The sequence below is a fragment of the Bombus flavifrons genome, chromosome 3, assembly GCF_040668555.2.
Source record: "Bombus flavifrons isolate JBK064 chromosome 3, iyBomFlav1_principal, whole genome shotgun sequence".
NCBI lineage: Eukaryota > Metazoa > Arthropoda > Insecta > Hymenoptera > Apidae > Bombus > Bombus flavifrons.
The window spans coordinates 7,419,716-7,443,367 of record NC_138444.1 but is presented as its reverse complement, the minus strand read 5'-3'; the positions used below and the strand labels follow the sequence as shown (position 1 = coordinate 7,443,367).

At 36.5% G+C, this 23,652-nt stretch overlaps 2 protein-coding genes and 1 long non-coding RNA gene across 7 annotated transcripts; 1 reads left to right on the top strand and 2 right to left on the bottom strand.

Annotated features, from left to right (window-relative positions):
• Positions 1–18: 18 nt before the first annotated feature.
• On the bottom strand, positions 19–1,934 carry LOC138178416 (endoribonuclease LACTB2). Of its 3 annotated transcripts, none has more exons than XM_069110241.1 (4): positions 1,811–1,934; positions 1,051–1,412; positions 332–971; positions 19–259 (listed from the first exon to the last, which is right to left on the bottom strand). In XM_069110241.1, the coding sequence occupies exons 2-4, from the start codon at positions 1,176–1,178 to the stop codon at positions 146–148; spliced, it is 882 nt and encodes a 293-aa protein (XP_068966342.1). In that variant the 5' UTR covers positions 1,179–1,412; positions 1,811–1,934; the 3' UTR covers positions 19–145. The 3 variants fall into 3 exon arrangements, with proteins under 3 accessions (XP_068966342.1, XP_068966343.1, XP_068966340.1); XM_069110242.1 differs by lacking the exon at positions 1,811–1,934 and having other exon boundaries at positions 1,051–1,295; positions 1,363–1,685; XM_069110239.1 differs by lacking the exon at positions 1,811–1,934 and having other exon boundaries at positions 1,051–1,685.
• Positions 1,935–2,820: 886 nt separating this feature from the next.
• LOC138178012 (uncharacterized) lies at positions 2,821–6,755 on the top strand. Its single transcript, XR_011172581.1, has 3 exons — positions 2,821–2,956; positions 3,488–3,583; positions 5,899–6,755. It is a non-coding gene; the product is annotated as an uncharacterized LOC138178012 (long non-coding RNA).
• LOC138178000 (breast cancer anti-estrogen resistance protein 3 homolog) lies at positions 4,222–21,180 on the bottom strand. Of its 3 annotated transcripts, none has more exons than XM_069109402.1 (6): positions 20,914–21,180; positions 13,842–14,064; positions 9,071–9,194; positions 7,903–8,142; positions 5,968–7,435; positions 4,222–5,757 (listed from the first exon to the last, which is right to left on the bottom strand). In XM_069109402.1, the coding sequence occupies exons 1-6, from the start codon at positions 20,954–20,956 to the stop codon at positions 5,426–5,428; spliced, it is 2,430 nt and encodes an 809-aa protein (XP_068965503.1). In that variant the 5' UTR covers positions 20,957–21,180; the 3' UTR covers positions 4,222–5,425. The 3 variants fall into 3 exon arrangements, with proteins under 3 accessions (XP_068965503.1, XP_068965502.1, XP_068965501.1); XM_069109401.1 differs by lacking the exon at positions 20,914–21,180 and adding an exon at positions 18,463–18,642; XM_069109400.1 differs by lacking the exon at positions 20,914–21,180 and adding an exon at positions 14,790–14,987.
• Positions 21,181–23,652: the final 2,472 nt, after the last annotated feature.

Sequence of the window (23,652 nt, the reverse complement as noted above, 5' to 3'; positions counted from 1 at the left end):
ATAGTATTAGATTATAAATAAATCATGAAACAATAGAACATTGTATTTTCTCCTTTTGTATAATATTTACAAACATTTTATAAACACTATAGATAATTTAACAATTTACAATTTTAAATTAAATAATTTGCTAAAATCATTTTAGTTACATACTTTGCCACTTTCCTTTCTCGCCTTTCACTTTACCTTCTTTTACTAATTTATCAAGATGACGCTCTATGCTGTAGATTACTGCTTCCCACAAATGTTTTGAAACGTTCTAGAAATATTAACTTTTATATTATGCATCACATGTTTAGATATGTATCATAAATCAAATAATGATTATTACCATGTTTAAAAGTTTTGCAATATCTGCTTCAGATAATGTATTATCTTTTGCATTTTGTTGCAGGATGCCTAAAATGTCATTCTCTCGTTTTAACCTGTGTTTAATATAATAATTAATTACAGTTTCTGGATCTTCTATTACAGGCCCATGACCTGGATATATTATTTTTGCCTGCATTCCCAACATTTTTCTCAGAGAAGCCAGGTAGGTTTCTAAATCCTCAAAAATGACAGTACCTTCACCAAGAACACAATCTCCACTAAACAGTATTTTTTCGTCTTCGAGCATAAAGCAAGCATGATCGGATGCATGTCCTGGAGTATACTCAACACGAAGTTTAGCTCCTTCTACTTCCACTACCTGCTTATCTTTTAAATTTTCCCATTGAACTTGCGTTTCAAGTTTACTGGAGTTTTTGTCATTAGAAGCTCTTGGTAATTTCCACACTATACTGGTGCATCCTGTGGTATCAGTTGCTTTTAACATATCTAAAACATAATTTACTCCTCCTAAATGGTCAGGGTGATGATGTGTTATTAATAAATGTTGAATAGTTGCTTTCTCTTTTTCTAAGACTTCACGCAATACTTTTGTATACTCATTGGAAGATTTTTCTTCACCTGCATCTATTAATATGCGTCTGTAAAAGATAAATATTAATTTGCATTAGATATCATATACCACCAACCTCTTTAACCAATGAATTTGACATTTATTACCTAGTACCTGTACCAACAAGATATGTGTTTGTGCCTTGTAATGTCAGAATTCCTTTGTTACATCCTAAAATTCGTATGACTCTCGAAGATAATCTTGATACTAACGGTAAATCAGTTAAAAGTTTCATAGTTTTCCAGTAAAACCAAAGAGAAAATGAGACGAACTCGAATATTGTCGAAAATAAATTAAATTGTGTTTAAGCTATACGTACATTGGTTCGTTTTCTACACCTTTTAAACGGTGACTATTGCCAAATATAGATAAATTTATATATTATTATCAGCCAAGTCATGACTCGCTAAAGTACTTACATGTTTAAGTTGAAAATAGATTGCTATGTCATTCTTATTGCTTTGTACAACTGAAGAGGGAAAATTTTTTCTTTAGTACAGTAGATAGCGCAAAGTATATAAAATTATTGGGTATGAATTTTATCGCTTATTTTATTTTATTGCTTTACAAGTGTCATAGATTCTGTAGTACTTAGAGTACATAGTTACATACAATATTTTGCAAAAAATATCAGATGAAGAGCATTGATTAAAACGCAGTACAAATTTTAAATTTCACTCGGAAAACATAACTTTTAATTAGTTCACCACAATACACAGTATATTATCTTTTTTCTCACCACATCATATAAAAAGTAGAGGAAAATATTTTATTTTAAATCAATATAAGTATGTTCAATTAAAAATTTAGTTAAAAAATAAAATAATACTTCATATCTACTTCTTAGAAATATTTCAATACCTTTACCTTGGACTAAATTCTATATCCAGTCAAATATTTATATATTCGTATTGCAGTTCAACTATTTTCTGATAACTGTTGCCTTCAGAAATATTAGGTCAGAATGAGAATTGGGATCATTAGCATTTGTTGATTATCAGTAATATGCTAGAAATTTCTGCGAAATATATATATTTAATAGGAGTCGAAATAAGCTGTCATTCATCGTTTCTAAAAAATATTTCATTTAGGAAAATATCTGTTACTATGGAATTTTTATGAAAAGAAATGTTACTCTTAGGAACTTCTCTAAAAGGTGTTCTCATGGAGTGGATATTTTAAAACGTGGATTAAAAGAGATTCCATAAGATAAACAAAAGTACCAGACCATTAGATACTAGCTTTATTTAACAATATAATATCATATTATTAATATATCTATTGAATAAAAGGTATAAAAATCATAACATAAATGATTAATAGTTCCATAACATGTATTGAGCAGAATAGAAAACTTGTCTAGGATAATACCTAAATAACATTTTTCTATAATTTCAATAAATTGAAATGCATTGCAATTTTATAATATGATATAGAGATAATATAATAAACATCAAATATCTATTCAGTAACATCCTCATGTCAACAAACTCATCCAAGCATTAAATTGTGAATTACCTATGTAAATATTAAAAATAAAACTAAATAATATATTCATAACATCAATTTATGTATATTAATTATTCAATATTGTTGTAGTACTATTCATTGCATTATATTCACTATTTGTTATACTTTATAGACACGATCGCTACCCAATATTAATTCTGTTTTCTTATATTCTAACTAAAACTTGTTTTCTTTCATTTAATCAGAAAGAAACACTATATTCACTGTATTTAATTATTGATTGAATATGATTAATATTATCGCAGCAACAATGGAAAAATAATGACTTTACAAGATTTTATGTTATATAATATCTTAATTTTGTGCGCGGCTTTGATTGGACAACGAAATGCTACGCTTCATCCAATCAAGAATTTGCGAGGGAATCTGCTGCGTATAACGTCATTCTAGTGTCGAAAGTCGTCAGGCGCCGTAACGTCAGGACGTAACACCCTGTTTGACGTGTGTAACTTCAACTGCGTCGTATTTCTACTTTATTTACAGGTTACTATTAGCTTCATTTAACTAATGTATAGTTATGTAATAGTGTCTTATTGTATCGAAAGTAAGTAGTTTTGAACTAGCTTTGGTAGTTTTTCTTTTTTTTGTTGGTCACATATGTAACTGTTAAAGATTCTGGTGATTTATATCGCGATCATATAAATAGGTCTCGATATTCGTTAGGGAAATCGTCCGAAAATTGAGTCATGAAAAGTCAATATGGAAAACAACGAAGTTTTCGTTCTTATGAGACAGAAAGGAACGAGTAGAATGTCTCTGCCATTGTTTAAAATATTCATAGCATGTCACATGCGTAGAATATGAAGCTTTGTGCCTTCTATGTTGATTTTTCGTGCTTCAAAATTCCGAACGGTCTTTTCCATGCTTTCAGTATGAGTGTCGAAACCTCGATATGATCATGGTTTATATTACAAACTTTCGAAATAGAATTCGAGTTTGATTACTGCTTTCTTTAATGTAATTGCTTTTAGTTTTATACAATTATTTTAAATCTTTGGTTTTCTTTTTATACAGATCATTTGTTGATTATACATATCACTTCCAAGGAATAGGAATTTATGGACGCCATGGTAATTAGTGGTCAATTCGACGATTTTGTATGCAGATTTGGTATGTATTTAGATAATAGAAATTGTAAGATGAAACTAAAAAAGTTAAAGAAACCACTTCTTAATTTGGTCATGTTAAACTATTTTTTTTTGTTTTAATCCATATTAAAGAATAAATCCTTGATTAATTTATCTTTAATAAATTCTTAGTTAACTGTTGAATTTAATGCAGACTCACCAAATTTTATTATATTTAAATATAAAACTGGAATAAACCTTTACATTTCATTACATTTTAATCGCGAATTTTTTGTAGTAAATCGTCATTGAATTTTAGTTAACAAATTGTTTTATCTTTTCGCGCTGGAGTTACAATAGCAGATACGTTCAGACGTATCTCAGTTCAAGACTAGATGACACTAGACGCGGCTTTTACGAAGTGCCATGTTAAAATACTGTCCTCGGACATATTTACTTTTTTTTTTTTTTTTACAAGCATTTTTGAATATTTATGAAGCGTGATTTGTATTTGAATCTTTATTCTTTGGTAAAAATAATCTTTCCTCTCGTATTTTGTGCAGAATAAAGAGAAAGTTTTAATATCAGTTTTCACACTTCACATATGAATATTATAATATCTTTGTAGAAGATATATAAAAAATCGACGGGAGGGGAGAGGGGGTGAATTGAAAGGCGAAGTTGATTTTCATTCTCCGTATATATTATTAAATGTGAACAAACGTGAACAACATTTACAACGTATAATCGGTCGAGTAATAATAGGATCGGTTAGAGCGTTAAGTACACGACAAGTTCAACTCGATTTGATTATCATATCTCTCGTCGCCCACTTTTCTTCCAAGACGTTAAATACGGTTTTCCTGTTAATAATAAAAGGATCGTTAAACATTCTCGGGAATCGTTATTGCGCTAAATACGACACGTTTTATCATTACATCTGCGGTATACAATACGTCCAAGTCACGTTAATGCTATTTGCTTTTGATTTTTTTGTTCCTTAGAGATACAGTTCCACCATCGCGGCGAATTATTATCGCAAAACACATTATTTCGTTGTTTTTATTTCTTCTCTTACAAAAAATGTCATTCGCCACGATGGAAAAATCACGTTCCACGAGTTACAATTACGATTTGCGATCTCGTTTGAAGAAACAATTCAAAAAATTGCGAGAATCGCGAGGAAACGGCTCGATAACGGATATGGCAGGATAAGCTAGGATTATTTGAATCAGCGAAAAGGTATTATACAAGAACTAATAAAACGAATAATAAAATAATTTACAAAAATAAAGTAATATATACGCGCTACTGAATTACTATGACGATTATAATTAAATAATATTAACGTTAATTAAACAAACTTCTTACCTTTTGATAAGTAGAACTTATTCCTTCTCCAAAACTATGATCGAGCGTCAATGTATATCATATAATTTCGTTGTTCATCAGGCTACTAACAACGAATCAAGCAGTCTGTCTTAAAATGTCGATCGCGAAAAAATTGTTTATAACTGAATTTAATAAGTTATAAGATGAACTGTTTAATTTCATCGAAATGTTCTACCGATTCAAATAATCCTATCTTACCATACATTTCAAAAAGTTCTAACGCATAGTCGACTAACAGTACATTCGACCACACAATCGTGAATCTTTTCAAATAAAATACTAAACCCTACGAAAGTACAATTAATTACAATCACTTAATTACATAATTACAGAATCATAATTTACACCTAGAACGCAAGTCGAACGCAAATATGTTCGGGTCCCTTGTTTCTTATGCTTGTCTCGTTCTCGCGAGAAAAAGGTTCATTTAAAAACGTCAAGTAACGTCAAGATAAATCGAACTTCTATTTATAATATTCTCCTTTGATCGCGTTTAGGCCGCCACTTCCGTCGATGAACACTTGTCGAACATCGCGTCCAACACTTGCGTGAATTTTAAATGCCTCTCTTCCGGTGCTACGGTGGCCCCTCGGCTTCCCCACAGGAATTTTATATGAAATTCCGTTCGAAACGCGTCAGATAGTAATTCGTCGCTTCTCGAGCCCTCGAGAACGATCTCCGCGTTTCTACGGAATAATGGGAGATTCTCTGCCATTTTTCGAGCTGATTCCAAGTGAGACCAAACGATGGATAGGCCACAGTCTGGGGCTGAATTCTCCCAAGGCGATAGAATTGCCGCTGCTAGACCTGATGGGGCTACGGTCCCTAAAAAAGGATACGATTCAAATTTTATTACGCATCCGATGTTAAATTTTAGTTTAGATGTCCAATACTAGCAAAAATATATTCTTCCTATAATAAAATTCAAACTAATAAAAATTAATTTTTATAAACGAATTTTTTTAGGATTCAGTGTCAAGTTAAATTCGAATCGAAGATCTACCATTAAAGCAAGAGAAACTTTATTCAACGCACCAAGAATATCTTCAGGACCTCGTTCACCGAGCAAAGCGATGGGCAACAGATGTGGGAGCGTAGTATTCGGTGCCTGTGGGTTCGTGCACTCGTTCATAGCACGAAGCGTAGGCCTGAGCTTCGCTTCAAAATTAAAAGCTTCGTCGGTATGTTTCTGTCTCAACAAATGCCACGTGTTCGCCAACCTCTGTATCTGAGGCAGACACAGACCAAGCATCACGCCACAGAATCCATACAAATTCCCCAGAGCTGTCTTCGTATCTATGGCGACTTTGATCCACTTGCTGATCGTAGCTGCTCTTTCGATGGCAGTGGCTCCAGCCAGCACAGTCACTGCCACCACAAGCTTCAGACACTCGGATCTTTCGATCAAATCCATCCTGGCTTGTCGACCATGCGGCAGAGTGGCTAATTCGATACCACTCAGCCCATTTCTATTCCCAGATCCAGGTTGAAGAGCCAATTCAAGGTCGATCTTCGTTAGATGAGACGCCAAGACTCTTGGTGCCGAGTCATGCAACATTCCAGACACTCCTCTTAAAGCTGTAGGATCTAGAGGTCTATGCTCGCCAGCTGGCAATAACAGGGTCGTAAATCCTTCGATATCCAAAGCTGTCGTGATTTCTAAAGACGGTGCAGCCACAACTAGCTGCTCTTCTGCGGATAATTCATACTCGTTGCCATTATTCCCATTGGTACCATCATTACTCGTGTTATAATGACTTCTAATCACGACTCCTTTGATAGGAGCAGAGGAAGACGGATTACTGGCGCCGCCTGAATTGTTCGTTTCGAACTCACTGTCTCCAGATCCGTTTCCGCTATCGCTTCCTGACGCTTGGTAACCTTGATGATGGTGATGGTGATGATGATGATGGTGATGAGCGTGATGCTGGTGATTAGGGGCATATGGCAGCCTTGGTGGCTTTGGCGGGGCGGTACCGTGTGAATTTTGATGATTCAAACTCGATGGTTGAAGAGTTGGCTGTTGCTGTTGTTGGAGAGCCGGGTCGGAAGTCACCCTGGTGATCTTCTGACGACCCAGAGATAAGGAACACGATGGTGGTTGGTTCTGAATAGGTGGAACTCGCGGTAGAGTGCTCGATTGGACAGGTCCATGGGGTGCTGCTTGTTGATTCGATGTTTGACGACTATCGTGTTGATCAGATGGATGATGTTGAGCGGTTAGAGAGTGACTTCGTTGTTGTTTTCGAGGTAGGCGAGGCGGAGATCCGGTCGATAGGGACGAGGAGGAAGGGCTAGAACAGTGTTGGCTGTTCGTTGGTCCTGCTACGCAGGTTAGAGGAACGCATCTTGGTTTTGGAGTGATTATACGAGCGCCACTCGCTTGACTTATCGGACGGCCGCTGCCCACGTAGAAAGTTATCAGATCGGCTACCGTGTCAAACGCTTCGTCCTCGAACTGGTATTGGGCCCTTTCGTAGACTGTCTCTGGCTGAATTACTACCTGTTAGTATAGAGGCGTTTAGTTTATCGATAGTGATTATTTAGTTTTTTGATACGATTAGTCTATTGATAATGATGAGAAAAGTACAGTAAAAATTCTATTATCAAAACGTGAAGTACTTTTATTATATTCACAGATACAGGATGGAAAAGCGAATAAAGCTAATGTGTAAATATATAAAACTGTAAGTCTATAAACATTTATGGGCTTTCCTATTCAAAGTAAAATTTAGAAATCTTTGGTTTTAAATACAGTAGAAACTTGATTATCAGAATACTGATTAAAGAAACGGCTGATTATATCGGAACACTAATTAATAGGAAATTACAGAACGCTTGCTTGAAGAAGTTTGGAAAACAAAAACTAAAATTTAAAGGATTTGTTACATTTTTATCCAAAAGTTTTTGCTTCTACTGCTTAGAAGCAAAGATTACATAAAGAATGCGATAGTCTTAAGAAAAACTCACCCTGTTGATGACGAAATGAAGGGGTTGGCCTTTCCATCGGACCGTAAGGACGTAGTTTCCGGGCTGGGAGGCACAATCCCGGACCAGGAAGTCACCGTCGCTCGGTACTTCCGCTTCAGCGCCCTTTCGACCACCTCGAAGAGTACTACCATGATACCAAGCGTGCGATCTTAAATCTCTGGGATCCAGAAGTCGAAGTTCTCGCTCCAGAAGTTTTCGAGTCGACTCCTCGGGTGGATCCTAAATCAGATAAGCGAGAATGTGAATTTTAAATGAGAGGTCCCCGAACATAGTTTAGGACTATAGCGTTTCAGGCATTAGAAATTCAAGAAGACTCGTGGAATTAGCATTTTTTCAATATTATTTTCCTGAAGATTTTATTTTTTTATATAGTTTGACGTTTCTACATATAATCTTAAGCATTTGCTTCTTACTCTTTTTATAATTCTTAAATTTCTTTACCTTACACTAGTATTTTAATTTGATACAGCGTGGGCATACGAGCATTTTTACTATTTCTATCAAACGACTTTTCGCATAAGATAAGCTACATATAGCCACAATCAACGAAGAAATGTCTGGACGGTACGAGACCGCAAGATTGGCTTAACAAGAATAGCCTTGAGTACTCGCTCCATAAAGGGATCAACGAAGTTAGCGTTCATGCGTACAACTTATCAACGGTTTGGAGTAGAGTGTCACGCGTGAAAGTTGAATCATCGAGTCAGTAGCGTCAACGAATCAATCATCAAATTTCTTCGATGAGTCTGTCACTTTTCATTATCATACTTCGATCAAGATCGAACTTCGTTAGTTTGATCATTTCTAAAAATATTCTAAACAAACCTCTGTTGAACATAAAATATCCATTACGTGATTATTTTGTTCAATACTACAAACTTACTACTTTTATGTAAACACGACTCGCGTATAAAAATATAAATTAGGTATAAAACTCATCATCAGTATCAGAGAATTATTAAAAATGATTTATTCAAACTTTAAAATTTTCACAAATCTATATTTCACTGGGGAGTGGTGTCACTGAACGAACCGTCTTGCGTATCAACAACTTTTCCGTCTATTAACGCCCATTATCACAGATTCCACGCTTTTCCGCCGAATTCTTCGAATCTGAAACGTTTCCTATAATAAATGACACACTTACCATTGGTAGATTGGAATAGTCGTTACTGTTGTCAACCCTTTTCGCAGCGAATTCGCACGCGTCGCAGTCCTCCCTTCTGTTCGCCACCTCCTCCTCCGCCTCCTCGACCTTTACCTCCGACGACCTGCGTCGAAAAAGCAACTTTACACCGTGGATCGTTCACATTTCGCCTCGGTGCATCTCTCCAACCCTTTTTCCTTTCAACTTGTTTCTTTTAACCTTCCCTCTCGTTGAAGGTGAAAGAACACACGGTGCGTTCCACGAACGTGATCGCGCGCAAAGAATTTTCTTTTGAAGCCGCGAGAAATCGTAAAGACAGGGTTTGGCCACACGGCTCTCGGGCCGAGCGCGCGCACCCCACTGAACTATGTGCGTGGAAAGCCACGACGGGAGCAGGGCCGTATTTTTGGAGGATCAGAGGGGCGCCCCGTGAGATATTAATAGAACGACGTGGAGACGAATTTGACTCGGCCGTCTTTCTAGCCAAGGAAAATATTTCTCTTCCTTCCCTATAGATGCTGCGATCTCGTTTGACTGGAAACCTATTAAAATTCATCCTTTTCTTGTTTTCTTCTGCGATCTTTGAAACATTGTGCATTAACGTACTATTATTGTGCTTTTATTATTCGTTAATTTTCGTTGTAAAACTTGTTTTATTCAAATTAAAATTCATTATTTTCCTGTATACATAGAATTTCGTTAATTTCATGTTACATGCGTTATATTTCAGCTACGAAAATGAGTAAAGATAGCATTTATATGCCCGACCGATAAAATTTTATAATTAACTTAACAACCACTTTAAAGAAACTCAGATCTACTTAGATACATCTATTTAGATTTACTGTAAATTAATCTTGACTTCTTCAGATTAGAAAACTGCCAAGAGTTCTAAATAATAGACAGCTATCTCTTAGAAACAGCTAAAGTAAAAATAGTATTCGATTATGGTATACGACGATCGAAGGATTTATTAGGATGATCGATTGATGAAGATGATTCGAAGAAGCCAAGTTTAGTTTAAAACGATTCAACGGTGCGTTTTATTGCATTTTTAATATGCTAAGTACGTTACTGCGTACCCATGGTGTCTCATCGCGTTCTCACCCACGCCTGCGTTTTCTCCGTTCTCGAGTGCCTTTCAACATTCGAGTTGACACCGGTCGTTCGATCGATGAACTCGAGCGCGAGATATTCTCCCGATTTTCGAGGCTTTCGTTGATTTCAATTGAGAAATTCAACGTTATCGGGATACCACGTGAGGCCTAGTTGATACACGCGAAAGTTATTGATCTGTTCAGGAAGAGGGTGTTGCATATGGGGGCCTGGCGCGCCTGCGTGAAATAAGGGCGCTCGATAAGTGTAATAAAACGCATCTGTGCATTTGTTTCGTTCTTACTGAGCTTGGAAAGGCAGTGCATCGTTCGGTGATCGATGTAGGGACGCGAGAGTACTGTCTCAGGTCTACGACAGTATCAGGTCCGTTTGATAATAGTCCGTGTGACTGTTAATGAAATTAAGAATAAGAATTGTTAGTAAATTAAAATGATTACGCCAATAATATAAATCAGTTTATGGGGTTATAGATCTGTTTGATTTAAGAGTAGGAGAATATTTTTCGGTAAACAGTAACGAACGATGATTCCACTTGCAATGACAGATGCATATTTTTCTACGTCACCCTACTTACGAATAAAAAAACAAATTTAACCGAGCGCCCCAATATGTTCTAAATATACGAGATTATTTGGTTACACGTGGTGCAACATTTGGACACCGCCTTTTGAATGGATACAAATATTATGTCTGTTAGATCTATTTCTATGGACTATTCTACATAGGTATCAAGCTATGGTATTTTTAACATCTTTTTTTTCGAATTAAATTATCACAATTTATTTTAGACGCGTCTGATATCATTTGACGCGTGATTCTATTGTGCGATTGAAAAAATTGCGTATAGCGTACTGCTTGATAGTATCCTTTTTTCTTCTTATTTTTTTCGCGATAAGGACTGAAGCATCTGTATAAACTTATAAACGTAGCATGCGCGAAACATAGCACACATGCGTTTATTTAAAAATCTTGTCATTTTTATCATAAATACATGCCATCAAGGTCAATCGATCACTCTAGGATGATTTTCGTTAGTTTTTTTTTTCTTATCTTTCTAAATTCTTTACAGAATTTTACTGTTATCAGGTATTAAATTTTAAAATAACGGTTTATTGAGATGAATCGGGATTTTATATCTAATTTTTTATAAACAATTGTAGTCAAAATACGAAGATTAAGAATCATATATAAAAATTTGTCTCGGATAACTTATAGAATTTTATTTCTTTTCTACTGTTTCGTACGTGCCAGTTGTTACATTTTGAGTCTAACAGTCTACCGTTTCGAACTGCAACTGATTGCGTGACGAAAACAATTTTCAACTGGAATTATACGTAGACGAGAGGGATACGTTTCGCAGAAGTATGCAGCGTTTCTTATCGTCCCTAGCTGTAATGTCAACGCGACAGAACTTTACTCGCGTTATCAGCGATTCGCGCGAAAGTGCACGCATGCGCATCGTTTTGTGTAACACTGCTCCTGGTTTTACCCATAATCCTCCCCATCATGTTCATAGAAACTTGCAGAAGATCTTTGAAAGTACTCATTCATTGAAACCACCAGTAATTTTCGTAAGTTAATCGACTAGATGAACTTCTTAGTTTGAGTGAATTATTTTCTATGAATCTGTAGGAATTATTCGGATAAAAATCTTTTCTCTGACATCTGAACGTTCTATCTTGGTAATAAACAAAGCAGTATAAAGAATTTAAAAAAGAAAGAAATAAAAAAGAAATAAAAAGAAATAAAATGATATATTGTAGGAAAAGAAGTAGCAGCAAAGAGAAGTAACGCAAAGTTACCGCAGAAGAGGTTTTCAGCAATGAAAAGAAGTCAGTGTAAAGAGCACAAGATGATACCTATGAACTTACGTACACAATTGAACTAAATTTAACGTGATGAAATAATGATTTATGATGAAATTTTGCAATTTACTCAAGTTTCGGTCAATTCGTTTATCGGCATGCTCTATCATAACTTCGTCGCTTGACCGATTCTACGACTTCCCTGTAACATGGAGGCGCTACCGTACCTTAATTATATCGATCATTAGCATCATCATACTCAATCCCTGTTCAACATAGCGTAAAATGAATCAATTTCCAACGTCACTTTACACTCCGTTAACCACGCTCGATTTAACGCTGCGTTTAACTTATTGAAATTCATATCGGTCAAGCTATGAAGTCATTAACGATCGAAATGCCAGTTCTTATAGTTTTCAACGATGCAATGTTCAGATAAATCTCGACATGAACGGGACAAGGATCGGTCGATGTGCTGTCGCACAGATTTCCGAAGGGATTACGAAACAGCTACAAGTATCGCTGGAACGTTTATAGTTTCCCCCATTGTGCTGTCTTTCCGCTATGGGATTCCCGACTGGCCGAGGGAGGACATCACTTTGAAAGGCAAAGATCGAGGAAAACCGGTTCAGGACCTGCCGGCTCTATTATGCTCCCGTACCGGTATCCTCGGTGTACCTCCAACAGGCTAATTCATAACTTATAACATGAGAATTTCGACTCGAATCCTTTTGAAAAGTCCTTCGGGTCTTTTTAGGGTTCTTCGAACCCATGTTATTTTAACATATGTATATATGTGTAACTTGAAACCTAGGAGATTAGTTGCGTTGAAAGTATACTTTCAATGTTGGTTATCGTTAACACGTTGAATGCCATGGGGGTCACCGGTGACCGGCGCACCAAGATTGTTAGAAATACATAACTTGAACAAATGTCAATAGTTATAAATTTTTTATTATTACCATCGTTACTACACTGTGTGACGAAATTAATGCAATATAAAACATATAAAAATAGTTTTATTTGTACATGAAATATAGATCTATTATGTGCGCCCCCATCAGTGGTTGTTGAACATGGGAAAAACCCGCTTTTTCCATGTTTTACCTTAATGAACAATAACACTAAGGTCCTTGCCCTTAGGCCCTAATGCCCTAAGGCATTTAAGGTCCTTGACAGTAAAGTACAAAATACTAAATCTTGTGACAGTTCTTTAGGATTATTGCAGATCCGAATAAGTATGACCGAGGGATGGATTATGGTTTACGGTACAACCCCGGACGTAACAACATAGAACAATTATTTAGCAATTCGAAGAAACAATATGAGATAATTGATAATCGTTGAAGATAAGTAAATCGAGCGAAATTGCACTAGAGCGCCATGGGGGTCACCAGTGATCTCAGTGAGATAAATTCATTAATGATGATTATACACCGTAACATATCTCTTGTATGTAATATTTCAACATTATATGTATCGCATAATAAAAAAATCATCGTGGCGCCACGGCCAAACATTGTAAAACTGGTATGGCACTTAACGTGTTAAACATATAAATCAGTATAAGGTTATGAATTAGAAGGAATCTAAAGATCTATGAGACGTAGATTGATAAACTTGAAGATATCACTTTTCGAAATTATGGATTATTAAAAATTCAGAATTGGGTAAGTAATATAAATATATCCATAAAATTCAACTAAATTGAACAATTTACGAAATAACCGGGAATTTTAATTTAAATTAAGCCATATATGAGCGTATATGTACATAACATTGATTTCAAGTAGTCGTTTTATCGAACAGAGTGCTTAGTTTATGGTTAGTTAACACACCACTCGAGTTACCTTCTGTTCTCCTCGGTCGGATCTTCCGGCGACGGTGGTGTCACAATGAATGATGGCTCCTTATGAATAATTGCTTCCGGCTGTAGGTGGATCGTGTGTCGCTTCTGATGGAGTTCCTTACAAGAGGTTGAAGATGATATGCCGTTTCTCTTTCGACGACGGCCACTGGCGCCTAGGTTTTGTAGGGTGCCCATAGATGGAAACCGGAAGCTCCATGCTATGCCTGAAGATTATCGAAAAGTGTGTTATTACATGCAGTTGTGTTTTCAGAAATAAACAAACTCTTAACTTTCATCGACAAACATCCGAAAAAATTGGAATCTTCTTTAAAATTTTTTCAAAGTGATTCTAGATGAAATGTTATTAATATATATACATTTTAATTCAATTATCATATATCACATATCAATATCAAGAAGAAAGAAGATTATAGAACTATACATCTTTATAGAAGAACACTATAGCTTCGATATGAAGAACAAGCTATTTCGACGAATCTTCTCTTGCATCTCAGTAAACCTATTACTATCAGAAAACCAATTCTGTCAAATTATCGAGCAAAGTCATTTGCTATACTTTCTCTTACAAAGCTTAGCAACTAGAAAAAAGAACAATCAATCTCGACAAAAGAAACATCACTTCCAACTCGCCCTAACATCTATTACACATATCTTAGTGATTCATATTCCATAATGTTCTCATTTGCTTGCTGTACCTAGTCTCATTATAATCTATCATTCCATCAAGAATACAAATTAGCTCGTTCCTTATACAGAACAAATCGAATCGCTTTGTTTTTCATCGAGAACCCGTAAAGATCTCTATGCAAAGAAATTTCTAACTCATCGATCATATGAACGACAAATTGCCCATACATTTGCCGATACATAGGTAATTTAAGAAAAACTTGTTAATCTGAAGTTCGAATCCTTCGTCTCTAATACTCACGCATGCCGGTACTTTTCCGCGCGCGATCCTTGTCGCTTACGATCATCGCTATCCGTGCCACTTACTCGTGGACGAATCTTATCAGCTCACGTTTATGTCACTCACTTTTGTTTGTTATTTATTTGTAATCAATAACTTTGGCCGTGTGGTCAGTGTGCAAATCACTTGGAAGAATGATAGCGTTTAAAACCACTCGCTCGCGATTTGCTATCGCGAACAGAGATGCCAACGCCCCTCCATCGCGATTACGTCAAATGGTTTCATCGGGTTTCGTATACAAACGATCGGTGCAGTTAATGTCTTTATCGGGGCTTCTCTTTCGCCTCTCAACAAGGCAGGCTATGATCGTAGTCGTCCTATCAAGGAATTTTATCTAGGAATTTCTTTATTAGGTAACTACTATTTTCTTAAATCTTCGTGGAATTGAATTTTTTATTGTAATTGATACAGAAAAAAGATATAGATATAGAAATATAGAAAGATATAGAAATTATGTATGAATATGAGCACTTTAACGAGTCCTGTTGCGAAAAATGCTTTTGGGATGTTTTAATGAGTTTCCTGACTCTGATCTCAGTTTTATTTGTCGAGATAGGAGCTTCTTGCACCTGCTCTCACAATTAGTGTTACCATTCCTTCTATCTTTATATGATTGAAATCAAAGTCTCATCTCTCCCTTGCATAGACTACATCCTCCACTGCATATGCACTTTTCACTATACTACCCCTCCTCTAGTCTCAGTCCCACTTCAAACGATCAAACCATTCACTTTACATTTTACACTATGTTCAATCCACCTGTCGTTCATTAACCCCAAAAGTCAAAAAATGTGTCGTTCCGTTTCAATCATAAATGAAACGTATGTTAGGATCAGTATCACTTTCGGAAAATGTTGCTCAGTACAACTGGGCTCGTCCTTCTCTGGAATTCTGACCGGATCACTGCATCGTGTTCACGGAGAACGCGATCGCAGGTGCAGCCACGAAACAACCGCGCTCGTTATCGAAGTCGTAGAATCTTCCTCGATTGTTCATCATCGATTTAATGATTCCGATTTGAAAATCGTTTTATACGCGGTACACGCTAGGTATTACGTTTTTATTCACTCGTACCCACATCTGACAAGCGGATCATACGTGGATCCTTAGAACAGTTGGTCAGAAACTGAAGTGTTCGGCTCACTTTCGCTTCGATTCGTTTATCTTCGCTCGCCTTCACACGCGCGGATATAAACCTGTTCTCGAGCCTTTCCAGTTGCGGATACGAGACCATGTTCCCCCGTTAAACTTCGCGATTTTTCGCCGGGTATTTCTAGACAAGCAAAGATGCTTCTCCTCGTCTTCGTTTTTTCGTTTTCCGCTACATTGGACGATTTAAAAGAAAAAGAGAAAGAGTGCTGAGTAGCGAATTGTACGGCAGTTGCGTGACTCGGAATGCATTCTTCGCCACGAAAGTGTACCTGTTTCAGAGCATTTCCAAACAACCGTTCCGCTCTATTTTCAGGAACACGGTTCGAGCACCAGCTGCGTGTAACAAAGTTTCCTTCGCTTGTGGGAAGGATCAGTAGATTGAGATACATACAGAAGATTTTGCGAGCAGTTTCTTCTTTCGTTATTAAACTGGTGCATATTTGTTGAAGTAGAATAAAATTTTGATGAGTAATATTGGTTCATCAAATTCAAAGGTCACACAAACAATATTTTCATACGCATCAACTTGGTATATTTGAAAAATATTTTTACTGCCTACCATCGACTACGGATGTTATCTTTAATTTTGATGAGATGGAAGTTTTGTGTTAAAACTTTTAACCGTGTATACATTTGAAACTATTGCCAAGAGTTTTGAAATGAGGATGAAGAAATACATTTACTAAGCATTTTTAAGTATTTTTATCTCTCCATCATTTTTTGCTGATTTGCAACACAGATGTTTTCATCGTAAATGTTCATTCATTTATGTATGCATGAGCTGTTGAAATGACTATCCGACGTTTAATATAAAAATTCCAATGTTTGCATACGAAATAGTAGGATTTCGCATAATAAAATAAATTGACGAATCGTTAAATTTCATAGTAACAGACATGCATCATTCGATCGTGATAAGAGGAGACGTGACTAAAAATTCTTCGGGCTCGAAATGTCAGCGATAGATCAACGCCGACGGGGACAATGGTCCATTCATTGCAAGAATATGCACGTTTATCGTTTCCTTTCAATCGGTAGATCTGCATAATCGACCCTAATGTGCTCTTATCCATAATTCGTCAAAAAACCAATCACAAAAGAAGAGGAGAATCTTTCAACGCGCCATTTTTTTTTACTCTTATTGACAAACTATTCGTGTCTTTTTCAGCTATAAAAGAGATCAAACTTCATCTTTTTTTCTCTTTGATCCTTTTCTTTTAACTATATTTCCTAACTTAAGTATCGTAGAGAAAATTGCAAAAGACTTCGTACCCTTTATAAGATTATCTTTATTGAATAAAATTGCACATCTTTCGCAGCAAAGTTAGCGTGTTTTATGCCAATTAACAGCTTCGCTTTAAAGGTATAAATTGGTATAGGTAATTGGTATAAAAAGGTATAATCATAAAATATTGGCATGATCTATATATCTCTCTGAGAAATAACAGGACTGCACAAACAATCTTTCTTCTTTCGAATATTCTCATAAAGTAGTGCGTTTTGCTATAAAATAATTATTGTTGTTTCATGCGTTAATAAATGAACATGAAGATACGACACGTAATATTATACGAGGATACAACTTTGCATGAAAATAGCCTTTTCATAGGATTTTACAGAACGAAGACATTCGTGGAAGACCATAAAAGCTATTCTAAACACTACATTTACGCTTTCACTCTTGTCTCGACTGGCACTAACTCTCTACCCTATTCTACACATTTTCTCTGGCCACCAGTGAAGTTTTAAGTCTTCCTGAAAATTTCACGGTGTGCTTGAGAAAGAAAATTGGAGGGCAGCCGTGATGGGAGTTCTCGAGCCGTCAGGAGAGCCTGGGACATTCGAGGAAAAAGGAGAGCCTGGACAGTCGAGAAAAAGGAGAAGAGCGAGGCTGTTCGTGTTCGAAAAACACAGCCGCTGGAATGCAGGTGTGTTTTGCGCCGCCCGCTTATTCGCTCGCTCGCTTGCTCACCGACATCATACCTGGCGACACTGATAAGCCAACCGCTTATCGAGATAACTATGCAACGTTTGGAGAACCATTATCGACCGAAAAAGCCGCGATTAGGTAGCTTTACTGAGCACGAACGAAACGAACAAACCACGGGAATATTTTTGCCGATTTTATGCTTGATTTAAAGAGATCTGTTATGTTTTGCTTGGAGTTTTGGCAATGTGTCGAACATTGGATGAGAGATAATCTTTTTCTGGAGATTTCAGATTTGATTTAATTTGAATAAATTCATTACTTTTTGTTCGGCGTTTGAGTGATATTTACAATAATTTATCGGATAATTATAATTCGATTGATTGAATAAATTTTGATAAACTTGTCACTTTTTATTCTTATTGGATTTACACCTGTGAAAATATCGAAAGAGAATATCATAGAAATGAATAATATTAAGTGTTTCACGGAAGTTTAATATACATATATCATATTTAACTTGATCAGCAAATTGACTGAATGACACTGATTCACCTGTTGCTGCAGCTTCATAAATGTTTCATTGGCGACGAGAGTTCGAAATTTGCAAAATCTGCATACCGTCAAATGTACCGTATACAATATGAACAAGAATATTTCTCTTTTCATTTGTGGTACATTTTTACAGCCAGTTACTCGCGAAATCGTTGAAAGCTTCTCGTTCTATAACTTTCATGAATATTTCGATTTTTCGTCTGTACATTTAAACGGAAGTCTTTGAATTTAAATACAGACGAATTTTGGAGAACTTTGTTAAAAGAAATTCCGTTATACGCTAGCTATATCAGCTCGGTTGAAAGAACACGCGCGCTTTTCTTTGTCATCGAAAACTGAGTGTTCGACACGGCTGATTCTTTGCGCGTACTGTTAAAAAACAAGTTTTATTCACGTGCGTAAAACGTGCGTGGAGATTCCCCCGTTTCCTTCGTGGCTGCGTAATTATATGCGCGTTTGCCTCGCGATGGGAATTACAATCGGACTCAGTTTGTACACAGCTGACAGGGACGAATGAGTCGCCGAGAGTTTCGATCGACGCGTAGAGAAATCGCGAGATTTCAAAATTTCAAAATTACATTCCAATCCACAACCTCGATGCAACATAATCCAAAAAATGTAGGAGAAAATTTACGAAAGTATATAATTTTAAATTTAGTGTGTTGGTCGACTCGATCTGATTGGTCGAGTTCTCAAAAAATGTCGAGAAAGTCCGCTATTTAACGTCTGATTGCCCCCGTGTGCTCCGTTTACACGTTTCGCGCGCTTAAATGTCCTTAAAGACACGCGTTTATCTCGACGTTTGGTCGGTGCAAGCTGCGTTTATCAGGCGCAGCCCGCGCAAGAAGGAACTACCGTGCGACCTACATCCCACGTTTAGCATACTTCGTACCAGTTTCGATTTTCAAATAAAACTCCAACGTGATTCTCTACACGTGTATTTACTTACAACGCGACAGCCCGCGAAGCGATCGTTGCGTAGGCGGAGCTCCACGATAAACCGCTGATATGCCAGGTGACTTATCGCGATGTTTCGTTTCGTTTGTTTGGCCAACGATTTTTCGTCCCAGCTGTTGCATAACTGAATTAATATTCGAAGCAAAAGCGTCCTAGATTCTCTTGCATGATAATTTGTTAATCACAATTATATTAATGAACTGACAATTGCAAGAAAATTGATCAATGCCGTTAACTTACGACTTGCAAAATTTCATTAATAATGTTGCTTTAATCACGCAACACGGTGCTCATTTCTTCTAGCCAGGATTAGAGGATATTTTTTAGTACATATAGTCTTTCATGTAAGTTTTTGTATACGCAAAAAGGGCACTTCTATGTAGATAAAATGACATCAAAATTTGCCGCCAAAGTTAGCATGTTTATGTTAAAAAGATTAAGACTCGTTTTAAGGACAAAAACAGTTCTGCCAAAGTATTAGCATAACCTGTAGTTCAAAATACTAAGATGTACAAATATTTTTGTCTCCCTATTCTGTCTACATATTCGTATAAGAATTATACCTACTTTCTATAATGTAGAAATATATATATATTATTTTTACACATTTAGCGTTACAAAAATAGCGTTTTTGCAGGGTGTACGAAGACTCTTGTGAGAAATTATAAGGAATTAGTCTGTATACATATTCTGCGGAGAAAGTTAGCTAATTGGTTATTGTATTCTATAGATTAGAGGATCTTTTAATCATTACCTTAATTAGACTATTGTCGAAACGATAGGCTCTTGATTTTTTAATAAAATTAATAAATTCGACTAAATTATAAGTTAAAAGAAGAATTAAAAACTCAGTGGTACAAACGTTGTTAAATATGTACAAACGTAACTTCACGTGGCCGTTTTACGCTTGACCACGAGATCTCTCACCGATATCAGTCTCGACCGTCCATCATTGAGCACGTGCTCCCTGAATCACGGCGACTCATCACTCTCCTTTCACCGATCGAACAAACCACTCCCGCATACGCATAAAACACTATCATCAATCTCCTTCAAATCCTTCAAAAAAAAAAAAAAAAAAAAAAAGAGAAAAAGCACACACTTCAATAACAACTAATACAGTTCCTTAATAACTCAAAAATTTGTTCATCCACGTTCAAAACACGTTGACAATCCTCCACTATAACTTGCAAATGGTACCTTTACCTGCATGAGCTTTGTATTGTACAAACAAAGTCCACATTTTGATTTGAAAAACTCTTCGACGCAAAGAAACGAGGAAAATCGTTTCAGAAATAAAACAAACAGGACAGTAAATTGACTAAACACGAATGACTTTACACATCGTATAGCACAACTAACGTGCACATGATTCGAAGAAAGAAATTTCAATGCCGAAGAACAAAGCACTGCTTCGAATACAAAAATTGCTGCAAAAATCAAATCAAAGGAACAGAAGGAAAAAGATTACAAAATGTAGAATGTGACACTAACTCTGGCTTCTGCGGGACTTTAGTTTGCTGGCGGTTTTCCCCATTTTCCGGGTGGATGCATGCCATCGGATCTCACGTTGCACCGATTCCTGGTATCGTCGCGTAGAGGAGGCTTCGGCCACGGTTAGGATGCGACCGTCGTTGCGACCGTAGCATAATGCGATACCGAGCTGACTGACTGACCGGCCACGAAACGGAACACGAGGGGACGAAACCTCGATGGTCACAGAAGTTGGCTCCGATCGTCGTCGGTCGACACACAGCCAACGAGCGCCGCCGCTAGGAGAATGTCAGCTCGTGGAGAGAGGGAGCGCAGGCCTAGTCTGGAAGAAGATGGAGTTCCTCGTTCGTTTGAACGAGCAAACGTTTGACAAAACGAGACAGAGTAACAAGAGAACGTAGAGGAAGAGAGGGGAGCAGAGTCGTTTAATGAGATAGGATGAGCACACGAGTCGGTTTTATTCTGACTGATTAATAAACGCGACTAGACTATCGTAGACAGATTGGGTAATCGATGGAAGGGCTCGGATGGAAGGCGAAGCAGTTTATCTTCTCAGGGAGTTCTGTACATTTACGATTAGTTCTTTTAAGGGAATTTTTACCGAATTTGACTGTAGGTATAGGTAACTTAACTTTAAGTATTATGTTGGCGTTATACTATGGCGCGTTGTACATATCTTGTCAAGCTTTCGAATCTTGAAATCTTTGTAATATTTGTATGTTAGAATAGACCCAGTTAGTTGTGAATATATGTCATATGTCTATATGGGTTTTAGGATGATTTTGTACATGAACAATTTGTTTTTCGTGTTCAGTTTGAATTATCTTTCTAATAGCTAGTATAGCTATTTTACTTTGGTTTGTTTGATGGAGACTTGAAAAGTAAAGATGAGAATTTTTGATGAGCGGAAATGGGAACAGGCGTTTCGAGAGACTTTGGAGGGGTTGAGTTATGCGGGTTGAATGGTAATTAGATTGGAAACGGTGTGGAGAAGGAAATTAGAGTAGAAATGATCAAGGAAGTGTTAGATGATCGGCAAGTGTAAGAGTTTCCTTTTCTGTTGGCCTATTTTCTGAACAATGTAGTTCACTATAATTAGACAAGGCTTATATTAACCTGTTAACTGGATAGTTTCTTTAAATAGAAAATTCTATAATTATGAAATTAAATATCAATAATAGAGACAAATGAATTTTAGTTAGATCACTTTCGAGTCCTTGCAGGTATATGTATATATGTATAAATATATGATATGATCTGTTTTGCAATAAATATGAAATCATACATGAAAATAGAAAATAAGACCTTGAACTACATATTTTTTTCCGTGGAATAAGAAGTTGTAGATATAGAGAACTTAATAAACTGAATACTATGAATCGTCTTAACGCGAAATAATTAACTATGACTGGAGAGACAAACGAGATTGAATTGAGTGATCAACGAAGATAGCAAAAAGCTGCACAACGATTCTGTTGAAATATGGACAACTGCTTTATACAGAAACTAGACCTTTGTAAATAAAACTGTAGTTACAAAATCCGAGATATCCCAGTGCATATATCCATTTACGTGTTCAAAAAAATATATGGCAGTTTGTCACACGTGAAAGAATACTCTGCGAGGAAAACAGAGAGGAATGCAATGTTGGAAGAGAGAGAGAGAGAGGGACGGAGAGAGTGAGAGAAAGAGAGAGAAAGAGAGAGAGAGAGAGTGGGAGAGAAACAAGCATGCAATTGTATACATATGGCACGCCAATGGCACGGTTGGCAATAGAGACGGAGACAAAGTTGAGAAGGAAGCAGGACAAAGAGGAACACACAGATTATGCAGCGACACTGCCGGCTGTTTAATAAGCGATATCGATAAAAGTGTAAACAGAGAAAGGAATTCGTTACCGTGAGCGATATACTCTTCTGTACATTTAAAAAATATGTACCACGATGAAATGTACGTTTGTTTTTTATCGGATTTACACGAGAAAAATTCACTCTCGTTTCGTAGACGTGAAGAACAAACGACTATAAACTGAAAACGTAATTGACACGATTTTCTCATTTTACGGAATAATTTCGTTTTGAATAGAACGTTTTATTTAAGGAATAAATTGCAATTAAATTTAAAATCACAGGAAATTGTTTTGAAAAGTACAACGTAACTTGATATAAAGAATTATTATTTCCGTTTATAGTTGATGTCAGATTGATTCGTAAAAAAAAAGTAAAAAGAAATGATCGTATGGAAAAAGAGAACAAGGTTTTGAAAGAGTAGTTTATGGAAAAAATAGTAGGAAAAACACGCGCAACCGACAAGTGTTCCGCACACGCGGTTAAACAACCGTGTCGTCATCGAGATCCCGGACTCGTTCCAGCCGACGGACGTTACTTGGTTATTTACGATCGGGAAAAAACCGGAATGCATCGTGTCCAGCGCATGTTACAGCAAGGACACGCGCGAAAATTATGAATTAGCTGCGTGAAATCGTTACGACTAGACTGTTAGACCCTGGATTCCCTTCAGGACTTTGGTTCCATCGTTATCGTCAGCGACGTCGTACATATTTTTCTGCCGCAACATATTACATCATTAATTTCTACAATAAATCTAACAGAAGGAACTTTTTATTATTTGTGACGAATTTCTAGGAAAGGGACTTCGTTAACGATTTTTATGAGATTTGTTTATACGTTTGAACAATACGAAAAATAAGAGAAACGAGGGATTGAATCCGGATGACCT